A 15967-nucleotide genomic window follows, 5' to 3' on the forward strand; every position below is an offset into this window, starting at 1 on the left:
TTGTTAAATTTACTTGTGTTTTGTGTGTCTTCCCATTACCTTACCACAGACGAAGTTCCAGATTTTCTCTTTTTGTTTCTATATGTGACGAGGCCATACCCCTAGCTTTTGAAACAGCCGAACACCAACGTGTTACCGTCACAATATATATATATATATATTATGTATGGATGAGAAGTATATGAAAATTAGAGAAGAGGAAGAATATATCATCAGTATATCTAAACCATAAATTAAATGGAGATTGAATTATTTTGTAATAATTTGTTGTTATTCCTGCAGATGAGGATGGGCGGGAAGACTGTGTTGCTGGTGGTGGCGGCCCTGACGGTGCACATCCTGCACGCCCACGCTGATATTAATGCTGACGGTAAACACTCAAATACTCTTAGCTTCACTACAGCGGCCTTTCTCTCTTAGCTTCATTGCTGCTGCCTCCCTATCTTAGCTTCACTACAGCTGCTTCCTTATCTTAGCTTCTCTACAGCTGCTTCCTTATCTTAGCTTCACTACAGCTGTCTTTCTCTCTTAGCTTCATTGCTGCTGTCTCCATATCTTAGTTTCACTACAGCTGCCTTTCTCTCTTAGCTTCATTGCTGCTGCGTCCCTATCTTAGCTTCACTACAGCGGCTTCCTTATCTTAGCTTCTCTACAGCGGCCTTCCTCTCTTAGCTTCACTACTGCTGCTTCCCTCTCTTAGCTTCACCACAGCTGTCTTCCTCTCTTAGCTTCACTACAGCTGCTTCTCTCTCTTAGCTTCGCCACAGTTGTCTTCCTCTCTTAGCTTTACCACAGCTGCCACCCTCTCTTAGCTTCACTACAGCTGTCTTCCTCTATTAGCTTCACCACAGCTGTCTCCCTCTCTTAGCTTCACCATAGCTGTCTCCCTCTCTTAGCTTCACCATAGCTGGCTCCCTCTCTTAGCTTCACTACAGCGGCCTGCCTCTCTTAGCCTATCTACAGCTCATCTTTTATCTCCGTAGGAGTTAATATTTAGGAGCCGTGATGAGGATTCACACCTATGTGGTGTGTATTTCCACGCACACGTCCCAGGCCACGACATGTTCAAAATGGATTGTATCCTGGAGTTCTACTGAGCACACGAGGGTTTCATTAGGCTTCCACTGAAGCCGAATGAAGAATTTTCACACAATCGCCCCCATGTACTCTGGCTCCGTCATCCAGGAATGTTCTACTTCAGACGCTCCTCTTTCATTACAAAGAGTAATCACACTAACGTGATGTGTTAATGAGAAAATCCTTTGAAGCCATGATGAGCATTCGAACCTATGTGATGAGTATTCCCACGCACTCGTCATAGACAACCAGGCCACGACATGGTCGAAAGGATTGCAAACTGGAGTTGTACTGAACACAAGAGGGTTTCCGGAGGTTTCCAATGAGGCTCAGGCTAACGCTGGTGACTGAGCCAGAGTGCATTGAGAATTGTTTGAAAATCCTGATCCGGTTTCAGTGGAAGCCGCAGGAAACCCTCATGTGTTCAGTAGAACACCTGGGTGCAATCCTTTTGACCATGTCGTGGCCTGGTTGTCTGGGGCGTGTGCGTGGAAATACCCACCACATAGGTTTGAATCCTCATCACGGCTCCTATGGATTTTCCCTGACATCATTGTTTATAGCCGTACCCAAGCTAAACTTGAAAAGCCCTTCGTGCAACATTGCAACACTTATGAGAAAAGAATCTCATGGAAGAAAAGTGGAAGTTCGATCACCATAAAATTTTAGTTCCTTGAAAATGTTCTTAGTCCCAAAAACCTTTCTTCGGATACTAAGATAGTTGCTGATATCAAGAATGTTGCCCTTTTTTTAACATCCACTGAAGTTAGTTTTCCAGGAATGGCACACTACTGTTGTCATTCCAGATTTTGTTAACATTATCAAACCTCAACGTGAGCTCCTGAAGATAAATATATCATGGTACTCGAGGAATATCAAGCAAAATGATTTTGCTGTGATACAATGGAATGTGAAAAAATCACGGAATTCAGAGATAACACCATCAATGGGCTCCAAGAAATGTGTACGTACTTCATTCACAATGATGTGCTGCCGAGAATCCTATTGAAATATCCCAAATTTGCTTACTGTAGCTAATGCATGCTTCAAAAGCTGATGCATGACTGTAAAGCTGCTGCCCCGTTGGGTGGGTGTGGAGCAAGACTAGTAACTGTTTGACTCACCATAGATGTAAATTGCCTTGTATAGTTACTGTTGAATTTGTGTAAATGATTGTTTATAAATGTAAATGTCTATGTAACATTTACAATTGTGTAACTATTAAATTATTATAATTATTATTTTAATAATAATTGTTGTATTTAACAATTATCACTCTTCCTTCTGCTTAGTCTTGAAGGAAGTTGGCCTCGGGTGAAAGAGGGCTGTGACGATCTCTGTCTGGAACCCACAGACGTTGGTCTGGGACGTCCACCTCCTGGGGCTCGTGTGGCACAAGCTCTGCTTCAGGAGGCTGGGGTCGTTCTTGCCCTTGATGGGGAGGTTCTTATCCGGCCCCGACCACTGCGCTCTCCGGGTGGAGTCCCTGTGCCTTCTTTCACCAACTTCAAGGTCAACTCTGGAGCTCACAGTTCCTGCGACGGCGCTGGAACCAGTCGTATTGGCGATTGCCTTTCCATTGGAGACTTCGGCACCGTGCTAAAGAGGGGGCAGGGGCCGCGCTGCTTGGGTAACACCTTTTTCTCCATATTAATCTACCCTGGGTATGCGCCCTGGAGAGGTCACTCCAGACCGACAACCAGAGCGCAACTCCATAGTCTACTGAGACTGATGGAAGCATACTACTACTAACTAGCTTCAAAGATTGTCACTTGCTTAGCTAAATTAACTATGGGGTACAATTCCCGAACCAATTATGTGCCTCTGTAACCCTTTCCTTCACCGCCCATGGGAGGGGTATTGGGAACCTAATAAAGAAAGAAATTGAATTACTGTGAAAGATGTACTTGTAAAGAATGCGAATACTCCCTACTTTGACCCATCTCTGGATATTAAACTTACAGTGGATGTCAGTCCTGTTGGTTTAGGTGCGGTTTTAGCCCAACACAAACCTAATCAATCAGATTCCAGAGTAGTAATTGCCTACGCCATCCGTTTCCTCACCCATGGTAAACAACGATACAATCAAACAGAGAAGTAAGCTCTTGCTCTTGTATGGGGCTGTGAACACTTCAATTTGTATCGGCTTAGGCATCTTTCACCACGAGAGTCACTGACCACAAGCCGTTGGAGACCATCTTCAATAATCCGAAGTCCAAACCACCAGCTCTCATTGAGAGATGTCTGCAACCATTCAACCTTACCATGAAGTACAAGCCGGGTACAGGCAATCCCGCTGATTACTTCAGTCGACATTCTGCCAACTGGTTCACTATCACCGAGCATCAGCAAGTTGCCGAGGAATATGTACATTTTGTAACATGTGAATACAGAATCCCTAAGATTCTCTCCCTTGATGAGATCCGTATTGCGGCTCTAGGGGAATCCAACTACATTAGCAACAGTGGATGCAGTGGCCAAGAAAATTTTTCCATGCATCCCACCTTCACGAGTGTCAATTCTGAATCGATACACCTGAATTTATCCAGGCAGAATAAAGTGATTCACAACAGCGTGACACCTTGATGCGAGGTACTCGTATCTTCATTCCAGCAGTTCTCCAGCAATGTGCTCTGAAGCTTGTACATCAAGAACACCAAGGCCTAACAAGAACCAATCCGCTGGTGCAAGAGACGGTGCGGTTTCCTGGCATTGATCGTCAAGCAAATGACATGCCTTTGCTAAGCTGCAGTAGATACCTCAAGACAGCACCTCTATAACCTTCATCACTACCTACTGCACCATGAAAGGAAGTATCGACAGACTTTTGTAGACCGTCACCAACTGGAGAATACCTGATGGTAGTCGTTGATTTTCACTCGCATTACTCAGACGTTGAAATCATCACTTCCACATGTGAAAAGGCTGTCATCCTAAAACTCACCAAGATCTTTTCAAGTTTTGCCATTCCTGAAGTTGTCAAGAGTAACAATGAACCGTCATTCATTGGACAAGACTTCACCAACTTTGCTGAGCATATTTGATTAAAAAACGCCATGTGATGTCACTAAATCCACAAACAAATGGAGAAGTGAGCGCGGATCACGCAACCCCACATGAAAACGAGAGGCTGTGCTCATGTAGAAGGACGATCCTAGAAACATGGTGTGTATGATTTTCTCAGAAAATACTGTACAACACTGCATGGAATGCTGGGCAATTCGTGTTGTGAACTCTTCTTTGGATGTTGCATGAAGGTCACACTACCTGCCATGTTAGCTAAGGAAATGAATAAATGCTTCGCTAAGAATCGCTTATCCATTTTAATGTCTCGGTCCTCACACGGTCTCATCTAAGAGTTGCCTGGTAAACCTTGAGGCTCTCAAGTTGGACATTAACCACAAATCAGAGGGATGATCAACCACAAATCAGAGGGATGATCAACCACAAATCAGAGGGATGATCACCCACAAATCAGAGGGATGATCAACCACAAATCAGAGGGATGATCAATCAATCTTTTGACAGGAGCTATTCCAGAAACTACATGCCTTCAATCAGCCTACCGTTTCTTCTTGACTCCTACTTCCCTGAGGTCGGGTCTACCTGACTGTTGCCTGTCCTAACTGCATGCCTCATATGTCCAGGCCGCTATTCAGTTTTCCCCCATTGCATTGCTTCGACATAGTTGAGAACTCTACCACATATTCAGACATGGACGCCTAGTTCCAGCTGGAGTCCCGGCACTCATCACCTTCCTGCTTCTCCTAAGAGGAGCTAGCACCGACGTCGTCTACACAACCATCGGCCAGGAGGTTCCAGTCCATCAGATACACCTAATGATCCTCTGCCGCCCCCCCTCCCCCCAGGAGCCTTCCCAGGAAATTGTTCCGTCAGAGTAACACGTGACCCAGCGTGCAGCACCTGTCATTCGCATGTCCTGCAGGATGGTTTGCAAGCCAACCACCACTCTCATCAGCAGAGGCATGCTCCACTCAGCAGCCCTTGGATTGTCTTTAATTGATATCCCACGTTTTCATACGATGTATAAAAGTTGTATGGTATTTTCTGTTTTTTTTTCTTTGGTTATGTCTGGGTCTTGGTGGTCAGAAAGTTATTTCCCGTCCTGAGAATACTGTGTTTTGGAATGCCCGTTCCCTTTTTGAGAAGACACAATTCCTTTACAACTTTCTCGCTAGCTCGTCATTGTTGGTCGTGGGACTCTGTGAGATCAACCAGTGCGGGGTGGAGGGGCGTTTGCCTTCTTGGTCAGGGACTCAGTCCCCAGTTGTTTGCTCCAGCTCTGCACTTTCTCGGTTGGGCATCTGGAGTTCATGGTGGTGAGGGTGCCCTCTTCCATGTGTGGGGCAGTATTGGAGTTCTTTATAACCCTTGTTTACCAGTAACGGCTAGACAGTTTGCCCACTAATTTGGCCAGTTTCCGGATACCTGCCAAGTAACTAATTTTTTTTTTTTTTTTTTTTTTTTTTTTTTTGAGATATATACAAGAGTTGTTACATTCTTGTACAGCCACTAGTACGCGTAGCGTTTCGGGCAAGTCCTTAATCCTATGGTCCCTGGAATACGATCCCCTGCCGCGAAGAATCGTTTTTTCATCCAAGTACACATTTTACTGTTGCGTTAAACAGAGGCTACAGTTAAGGAATTGCGCCCAGTAAATCCTCCCCGGCCAGGATACGAACCCATGACATAGCGCTCGCGGAACGCCAGGCGAGTGTCTTACCACTACACCACGGAGACTGTCAAATTATAATTAATTAATTATAAAAAGAAGGCACCAAGCCGCGAAGGCTTGGTGCACAGGATACCTGCCAAGTTTTGGATGACTTCAACACATGAGCTCTGTTACGCCCCTACACCTGATATCATCGCTGCGTCTGTTTATCCAACATCATGATTTGTAACAGATCCGCGGGAAGCTGCTGTCATGCTCAGGATCCCAAATTTGGTTGGCCTCTCTTCTATGGGTTCTGTCACATGTCGTGATTAATAGCAATGAAGTAACTAACACAGCAGCTAGGACAGAATGGCGAGACGGCCTGCTGGAGCTCGGTTCGGCGTGGAGTGAGGCCTGAAAGGCAGATGAAGGCAAGAAGGAAAAGGAGATAGCACATTGCCTTCAGGACCTTACACAAGAGCCTCTGGACCTTAAAAAACTTTCCCGCAGCTTTGTGAAGCTTGCCTAGCGGTATGGGAAGTGAAGATGGTGCCGGCCAGTTGGTCCTTTTCTCTAGCAAGCCACCAAGAGGCTCCCGACGTCCGCGGGCCCATCACCATTCTCGTCTCGACATAGCCCTCTCTCGCTTCCGGATTGAGAGCTCCTGCCTGACGGACACATCTACATCGTCTACGGTTGGTAGATTCACCCTTCTGTTAGTGGTGTCCAAACCAGGAGGATACTGTAGTACTCATCCACTGCCTAAGGTTTTATAGTGCTCATTTCAGACTACAAAGTACCGTGTATGGGTTGCAAATTCTCAGCCTAACTGCTCCTGTTTCCTTCAATGAGGCAGGTGCAAGAGATTAAGAAGTCCGTTATGAAATTATTGGCCTTATCATTTGCCTCACTGGGCATGTCTCCAGCCCGAAAAAGGCTGTAGAGATCCCACCCTTGATCCCTCGATCGTCGTGGCTCCTCAGTCAACAACAACAACATTATGGTATTACAATAAATAACATACAAGAGAATGAAAGACAGTAAATCCCACATTCTTATACCATCCATACGAAATTTGAATGTCATACATGCATGCATTTAGTGTCCATATTTTTATTTATAATACAAATTTAAATTATAAAATTAATAATAATAAACAGCATCTTTATCAATAATTATACAAATTTAGGTACAAACTTTTCTGAACTTTTCAAAGAAATTCTTCTTGACATTATTCTTTATTTAATAGCACAAGCAGTTGTAACAGCAATGTCAACCACTGATGCTTCGGTTGCAGTGGAACTCATTAAGAAAAACCCAGCTCTAGCTTTATGGACTGAATCCTCCAGTAAGTCGAAGCTTAAAGGTTTCATTAATATTTAATAATAAAAGTAATATCTCTATTGACAACAGAAGATGAGGCGACAACAACGTTTCGGTCTGTCCTGGACCATTATCAAGTCGACACACACGACTTGATACTGGTCCAGTACGGAGCAAAACGTCATCGTCTCCTCATCTTCTGGTGTGAGGTTTAGTTCTCATATCTTAAGCCACGTTATTGTGACTCATCGTCTGCGTCTCTATTGATATAATAATATTCCTTATATTAGAAAATTATCTTCTATTCAGAAATACCTAAATGTAGTTCAGTTACATCTGAGATACATGTGTTACATCTGAGATACATGTGTTATATCTGAGATACATATGTTACATCGCAGCTACATGTTATATCTGAGATACATGTGTTATATCTGTGTTATTTTTAGAATGGGAGAAATCATTTGCACGAATTTTAATATTAAGCATGTTTTTCCGACCATATTAAAGTCAATATAGTATGAGAAGTGCTGCTGCAGGATAAACTACTGACCGCAATATGTAATCAAACCTTATGCGATGATTATTATTATCTTTATTCTCAGCTAGTCTAACGCTGTTGGTTTATGCCTGCCAACTTGGAATACCATCTGTTGTGCAGACACTTGTTGATTTTGGCGCCAACATCGAAGTTAGACTTCCTAATATACGTAAGTATTACAGTATTGAATGTATTGAGCTTAAGGTATAGAAAGTGTACATAACCAATGATTGATGGATATAGACTAGTGTCTCAAAACTGTTCAATTGCCATCTGGTGACTGTTATTCTATGTACGATAAAATACATTAAAATTACAATTATAGCAAAATTAAAAAAATTGTAAGTAAGTACAATTAGAGCAATCGATGTCGAGAAACTGAATCAGTCATTGTGTACTCAGACCAACAGAGCTTCACGTGGGTGACTAACTGCAGGCAGCAGCCACAGGTTGGACAGACTTTATTAATTGCAGGTGTCCTATATGCAATGGGGTGCAAACAACCAACCTAAACGTGGTGTACTATAGAGAATGGATATCAAGCAACTGATCTAAGTATAATGTTCTAATGAGAGAATGGGTGCCAGAAAACTGATCTAACCTTCGTGTTCTATAGAGAGAATTGGAACAAGGAAACTGATCTAGCCTTCGTGTTCTATATAGAGAATGGGAACCAGAAAACTGATCAAATCTTGGTGTTCTATAAGGAGATTGGGTGCCAGGGAACTAATCTAACCTTGGTGTTCAATACAGAGAATGGGAACCAGAAAACTGATCAAACCTTGGTGTTCTATACGGAGAATAGGTGCCAGGAAACTGATCTAGCCTTGGTAAAAAAATGAGATTGCCTGAAAAAATTGCCTTTAGCAGAGGCAAAAAATTTCAGACCGATAGCACTAACATCGCACATCATAAAATTTTTTAAGAGAGTGCTAAGAAGTAAGATCACAAAATACATGGAATCACAGCATCTCCATAACCCCGGACAACATGGTTTCAGAACAGGGCGCTCTTGCCTGTCGCAGTTGCTGGACCACTATGATATGGCATTAGATGCTATGGAAGACAAACAAAACGCTGATGTAATTTACACAGATTTCGCAAAAGCTTTTGATAAATGTGACCATGGTGTTATTGCACATAAAATGCGTTCAAAAGGAATTACCGGAAAAATAGGCAGATGGATCTACAGTTTCCTGACTAACAGAACCCAATGTGTAATAGTCAACAAAATAAAATCCAGCCCATCAACCGTGAAGAGCTCAGTCCCCCAGGGTACTGTGCATGCTCCAGTACTTTTTCTCATCCTCATATCGGACATAGACAAGAACACAACCTATAGCACTGTATCATCCTTTGCAGATGACACTAGGATTTTCATGAGAGTTGGCAACATAGAGGACACGGCAAACCTCCAATCAGATGTAGATCAGGTCTTTCTATGGGCTACAGAAAATAATATGGTGTTTAACGAGGATAAGTTCCAGCTCATGCGCTACGGAAAAATTGAAAATATAAAAACGGAAATCACGTACAAAACTCAGGCAAATCATAACATAGAACGAAAAAGCAATGTAAAGGATCTGGGTGTACTCATGTCGGAAGACCTTACCTTTAAAGAACACAATAAAGTAGCCGTCACAACTGCAAGAAAAATGACAGGTTGGATAACAAGAACTTTTCACACTAGAGATGCTATACCGATGATGATACTTTTCAAAACGCTTGTACTCTCTAGAGTGGAGTACTGCTGCACAATGACAGCCCCTTTCAAAGCTAGAGAAATTGCTGACCTGGAGAGCGGGCAGAGATCATTTACTGCTAGAATCCACTCAGTAAAACATCTAAATTACTGGGACCGACTAAAGAGCCTAAATCTGTACTCCCTTGAGCTCAGGCGGGAGAGATACATAATAATTTACAAGTGGAAAATAATTGAGGGGCTGGTCCCAAACCTGCACACAGAAATCACATCACATGAGACCAGAAGACATGGCAGGATGTGCAAAATACCCCCGTTGAAAAGCAGAGGTGCAACAGGTACTCTGAGAGAGAACTCTATCAACATCAGAGGCCCGAGACTGTTCAACACGCTTCCACTACACATAAGGGGCATAACTGGCCCACCCCTCACAGTGTTCAAGAGAGAACTGGATAAGCACCTCCAAAGGATACCTGATCAACCAGGCTGTAACTCATACGTCAGGCTGCGAGCAGCCGCGTCTAACAGCCTGATTGATCAGTCCAGCAACCAGGAGGCCTGGTCGACGACCGGGCCGCGGGGACGCTAAGCCCCGGAAGCACTTCAAGGTAACCTAAAGGTAAGGTAAGGTGGTGTTTTATACAGAGAATGGGAACCAGAAAACTGATCTAACCTTGGTGTTCTATAGAGAGAGAATTGGAACCAGGAAAGTGATCTAGCCTTGGTGTTCTATACAGAGAATGTGTGCCAGGAAACTGATCTAACCTTGGTGTTATATACAGAGAATGGGGACCATTTAATGTATCTAACCTTGGTGTTCTATACTGGTTAGTGTTCTGTACTGAGAAAAGGAACCAGAAAACTGATCTAACCATGGTGTTCTATACGGAGAATGGGAACAGGAAACATCTAACCTTGATGTTCTATACTGGTTAGTGTTCTGTACAGAGAATGGGAACCATGAAATTGATCTAACGTTGGTGTTCTATACAGAGAATGGGTGCCAGGAAACGTATCTAATCTTGGTGTTCTATGCAGAAAATGGGAACCAGGAAATTGATCTAACCATGGTGTTCTGGAGAGAATGGGTGGGATACATCTTATCTAAACTTTTTTTATGTATTCCACGAGAATAATTGAAGTTGTTACTGCATAATACCTGGATGAAGGACCAGAGGAGGAGTAAAATATTTTAATGAAATAGCAATATTTTTCCCTTGCCTGCAGGTTCTCATTCTCGCAATTTTATATTTTTTCCCTCTGTCGATGATTTAAACCAATTTCCACATTACGGTATTTACAATTTAACTCTTTTTAGCATTCCCATTCAATGAGAGATACAGATAACTTTTTGCTGGCTCTCTTGACAGTCTGTTATTGAGAGTCACTAAGCCTATTGCTTTCTGGATGAAGCCGGAGTACTAGAAGCCGTCCTTAGTTCAAGTTTGGCTGCGTGTGGTCTACCTGATGATAGGTAGCCTGATGGTGGGTAGCCTGTTGACAGGTAGCTTGATGGTGGGTTGCCTGTGCATAGATAGCCTGATGGTAGGTTCCCTGTATATAGATAGCCTGACGGTAGGTTGATATGGGCGTAAAAAATGGAGCATTCCCTGAATTTAATTTTCTGCGGAGTACATATATAATAGTACAAAGAACACCACAACATTAAAGAATGTGTTGTATTTCAGTGTGGAAAACACGCCAGATTTTTTTATATAAGTATTAAAAATATTAATAACTAAAACTTACGAAACATTCTCATATTTCCCTCATTCTTTTACAATCTTTATATATCTTCAACAGTTACCACACCACTGGAAGTTGCTGTCTACGAATCTTGTTGCATAGATTGCATTAATACATTGATCAAAGCTGGGAGTAATGTCAACGTTCAAGATGTACGTGGTAAGTAATTTTATAGTCTTCTTTAGCTGTCAAGCAAATATTTACACTACTTAGCAATATCTGGTAATGCTAAGTATTATCTGGAGCCAAAGGTTATGTGACCTGACTCTTCTGTGCATGTATGATTGACACTGTAGGACATGCATATACATGGGAGAACATGAGTGTACATTGAAATAGATGGGAGTACTTGGGGTAGGACAGAAACCAGAAGACCTAAAGGGTCATGATTTTGTTGTGTGCTGAATAAGTACCCTTTAAACATTTTTACGTTTTAAAACATATTAAAAACGATATATATTGATTTTTATTATGTTGTAAATTACGTTATTTAAACGTTAAAGTAAGAATATATATTAATGTTTTGTAATGTCATATTATAGCATTCTAAAGACTTTTAAATTTGAGTTTATAACATTATAATATGTTATAGTTTTATAACAAAAATATGTATTTTTCTGAAACTATTTTTTTGCAATCTTGTTCTCGTTATCATACAAATGATACTGGAAGAGACAATAATTAAAATATAATATGTATTGAATTTCTATTAATATATATAACTTTTGCTATAGGAAAAATATAATAATTAAAAACAATTAAATGCCAATAATATAACTTAAATTTAGACACACAACCAACAAATGTGAAAACAAAGGAAGTTCAGTTTCACTCCATCTTAAGCAATATTCAAGTCATGTAATGAAAAAGAAGTAAAATAATTCAATATATTTCATAAGAGAATGAGTTAAAATCCAAGAAGGTTGACACATATAGGAATATGGTTCAAGTATAAAAACAGGAATAAAGACTGAGGAGGCCTGGTCAGAGAGGTATATTGATCCCCGGAATCATTGCAAGGTAAGACCAAATGGTAAAGCGAACGAGGGAAATAATGACAATAAAAGGAGGGACATAGGAGAAAGAAAGGAAGGGCTTAAGAGAAGCAAAGCTCATATTTATCCCCTCTAGAATAAAAGGTGGTAAAATGAAATCCCATCTATAGCCTAGAGGAGCTATTACAAGTCAGATTAAGGATAGAATATTTAGGTATATACCGAGATAAGCAAGACTCAACGGCAACAAAGCCAGTACTGAGATTCATGTTGGTTAAGTTGAGAATGAGTGCCGAAAAGTAAGATTAATGTTGGGCATCATGTGTGTGAGATCAGATACAAAAGATGACTTCAGTAAAAAAAAAACAGATGTATGAAAAATCTATAAGAAGAATTGAGGCCATAACATGACACAACTGAGCATTGTTTATGTATACAGACTTAATACTTCTTTTATGTATGATGTTTATTCAGAATATTACTCTGAATTGATGTCTAACAATTAATTTACAAGAAGGAGGTAGTATGGAACATTCCCCAACAGCATCTAAAGTCGCCAGGACTTAGTGAAGGACACAACAATAATCACATTCATCAACGAATGTAGGAGACCCGGTACACTAGAGGCCATGCTCACTGAAAAGTAGATACCAGTAATCAACATTCAGGTGAATTTGACTTCGAGCATAAAGTTGTTTGAGGGGCCTACAATAATCCAGAAAGCAGATAGCAGACCGGGGAGACAACTAATAGATGGAGTTAGGCAGCAATCACCCTACTCTATTCATCGTCCTCTCTACGATTACGGTTAGGTAAATTTTAGGGTTAGGTGAATCCACATTTATAAATGCCTGTAAGCGTTGTATACATGTCTTTAGCATAGTGAGTATTCCTAAAGAATACTCACTAATACTCATTCCTTTTACTCATTCCTTTACCATGTTGATGGTAGAAGGTAATTACATAAAATAGATATCCATAAGAAAATTAACAATACTCCATAGCTGACTACGTTTCCTGTTGTCAGATCATATCATTGATAGTAATATTTCCTTCTCTTGGACACTCTTAGTCCAACGACATCATGAACTGCAGACAACACAGACAGCTGGCAGCTGCTCTATGAAACGAAAGTTCCCAACGATTTCGTATAACAACACATTATCAAGGAATTCAGACAGAGAGGAGAATTTGCGTTCATATAACCCCTGCAGCGGAGTAGATTAAGATCTATAAACTTAATATTCCGAGATGTCTCTGTAACTCGACACACTCTGGCACTTTAGTGTTCGCTGCATACTTGCATGTTAATTTCAAGTCTTCAAAAATGGCTGCATTAACCATTATCTGTAATTGGGCATGAATAATTTTTTTTAAATTGGGTATCAACAATTCCTTGTAGTCTAAGCTAAGTTTCATTGTATAACTATTACATTGTTTTATTTAAATGCTTAATTATGTAACTCAAACACTGAATAAATTTCAAATATTTAGTTTTCCTAGAGGGTCCGAAATGTATTTGCATGTAGCTTGCCACACATAGATACCTCCACACATCAGCTCCAGGAGTCAGTAATAGCTTACTGGAAATCTGAACCAGAACTTGGTTCCCTCACAAAGATGAAGGGAGGAGGGATTGTCTTTATGATCACTCTCACGACAGAAACCATCTTGAAAGTAAGCAAAGTAAAATAAAAAATTCCAAGATTGTTTGTTAGAAAAAGAGAAATAAAGCAGAAAACTACTGTGTACACGATTAACTCACCATTTAGTTTGAAGCCCCCTAGTTAAAGCTGGTAACCACCAGGTGGCAGCACCCTGGGAACTCCCAGCTTCCAAGTAAACACTGTTTAGGCCTTCGTCTAATGGTCCTTTGTAGACCAATCCTTGAGACGCCAGTCTCATACGTCCAAGCTACATCTATATAAATGATGGCCAGCCTTTGGACAGTGTTCTCTGTTGGTTATTTGCTTGTGTATCGATTCTAGGTTTAATGTTAGCTTCATGTGTGCGTATTTAAATACCTCTCTTGTTGTGAAGAATTTTGTCTTTGTTTATCTCAAGTTGCATGAGCTTAGGAATGTTCCCCCCACCCTAGGACCTCATTTAGTGCAGACCCTGCCCTGGCAGTGGCTTCTTTGGATGTGGAAAGGTGTGAAGACTAATCCACAAACCAGAAGATGAGGAAACGACAACATTTCGGACAGTCCTGGACCATTATCAAGACTTATTTTTATGGTGGTAGCGAGGTTGTTGTTTGTTGTTGTTTTAAATTCAGCTACTCGGAACAAAAGGTTCCAAGTAGCATGGGCTAGGGTGAGCCCGAAGTTCACTTACCTGTCACAGGAGCGGGGCTGTAGCTGGGAGCAGGGGAGGCACAAACATTAAGTAAGGCAAGAGAAGTGAGGAGGAGGAGGAGGAAATTCCTAAGCGAAGGTAAGAGCAAGGCGGAAGAAATGAGTGGGATGGGTGTAATAATGTGGTGTAAAAAGGGGTATTAATGGGTATAAGAATGGGAAAGTAAGAATAAGAGGAAAAAGAAAGAGAAAAAAAGAAAGAGAAAAAGATTTATGTTAGGTCACGTTTGTTAGAAAGGTACTCTGAGGGAGAACTCTATCAACATCAGAGGCCCGAGGTTGTTCAACACGCTTCCACTTCACATAAGGGGCATAACTGGCCGACCCCTCACAGTGTTCAAGAGAGAATTTGACAAACACCTCCAAAGGATACCTGATCAACCAGGTTTTGACTCATACGTCAGGCTGCGAGCAGCCGCGTCCAACTGCCTGGTTGACCAGTCCAGCAACAAGGAGGCCTGTCGACGACCGGGCCGCGGGGTCGCTAAGCCTCGGAATCACCTCAACGTAGCCTCAAGGTAAAGTCAGAGCATTTGAGTAAGTACTGTGAAAGGGAAGAGTCAACAGCAACAATGCCAAGACTAAGGTCCATGTTGGATATGTTGTGTATCAGACCCGATTCAACAAGACGGCGTCTATGAAGAGTAATGACAAGAAAGAATACTTTAGAAGAATACCAATCAATAGGATGATTAAAATCCCTAACATAACAGAAGAGAGTATTGTCTGTGTCTGCAGACTTAACACTTTTGTGTTTATTAAGTCTGTCATTTAGTGTACGGCCAATTTTCCCCAAGTATTGGATAGGACAAGACGAAAAGGATAAAAGAGTAAACACTAGCAGATAAAATGTCATCCACACTTTTGTTGAAATATACATTCCATTCACCCATAAGACTACTCAATAGCACGGTCGATATAGCTTCGTCCTCACACACGTGGGGTCCACGGTTCGAGTCTCCTAGCGTCCAGGTGACTGGAAAGACACCAGCTGCAGGAGGAGCAGTGTGAACCAGATTACTTCGAAGAGTCCTAGTTTGTCGAAAGGCAAGATTTATGCCAAGAGGACGAAGGGTGTGAGTGAGATTTATTAGTTTAGATATTAAGGGAAGGCAGAATACAGTGGTACTAGTGTTGGAAACAGGTTTGGGATAAAACAAATTTGGTTTAGATTGAGAATAGGCACAGTTGATAAAATGTAAGTGGTAACCAAGGCGAGAGAAAGATAGGCAAATAAAAGACATTTTAGAAACAAGAAATTGAGGGTCATTGATGCGCAGAGTGTAAAGCAAGAGAGACAAGAACACTTTCTTAACGATCAATAAAGTCTCAGTTTTAGGAGAGACTTCTTTAAAACAAGAGGCTTGTCAGGCACCAGTCTCTTTTTAAGTTTATGTTTATAAAATTCACTGCTTGCAGATTGGTGATTGTGTGGATGCCTTGGAGTTTGTCCCTGTGGTGTTTAGGAACTCCGAATTGGAGGAGTTGATGTATTCCTCACACTCTAAGTTTGCCCCTTCCTTCTCCTTTCCTGTTTCTACTTGCTGT

General features: G+C 41.4%; 1 protein-coding gene and 1 long non-coding RNA gene across 2 annotated transcripts in view; one reads left to right on the forward strand and one right to left on the reverse strand.

Annotated features, from left to right (window-relative positions):
• The window catches only part of LOC138354202 (uncharacterized), a 499672-nt gene that overhangs the window by 408662 nt on the left and 75043 nt on the right, over window positions 1-15967 (reverse strand). The window lies entirely within an intron of this gene.
• The window catches only part of LOC123766593 (ankyrin repeat domain-containing protein 61), an 86188-nt gene that overhangs the window by 22874 nt on the left and 47347 nt on the right, over window positions 1-15967 (forward strand). Inside the window, exons 2-5 of the mRNA XM_069308165.1 lie at window positions 283-370; window positions 7005-7103; window positions 7684-7788; window positions 11125-11226. Coding sequence (XP_069164266.1) covers window positions 283-370; window positions 7005-7103; window positions 7684-7788; window positions 11125-11226 — 394 coding nt within the window. The remainder of the gene's footprint in view (window positions 1-282; window positions 371-7004; window positions 7104-7683; window positions 7789-11124; window positions 11227-15967) is intronic.

Source organism: Procambarus clarkii, chromosome 62 (assembly GCF_040958095.1).
Source record: "Procambarus clarkii isolate CNS0578487 chromosome 62, FALCON_Pclarkii_2.0, whole genome shotgun sequence".
NCBI classification, from domain to species: Eukaryota; Metazoa; Arthropoda; class Malacostraca; order Decapoda; family Cambaridae; genus Procambarus; species Procambarus clarkii.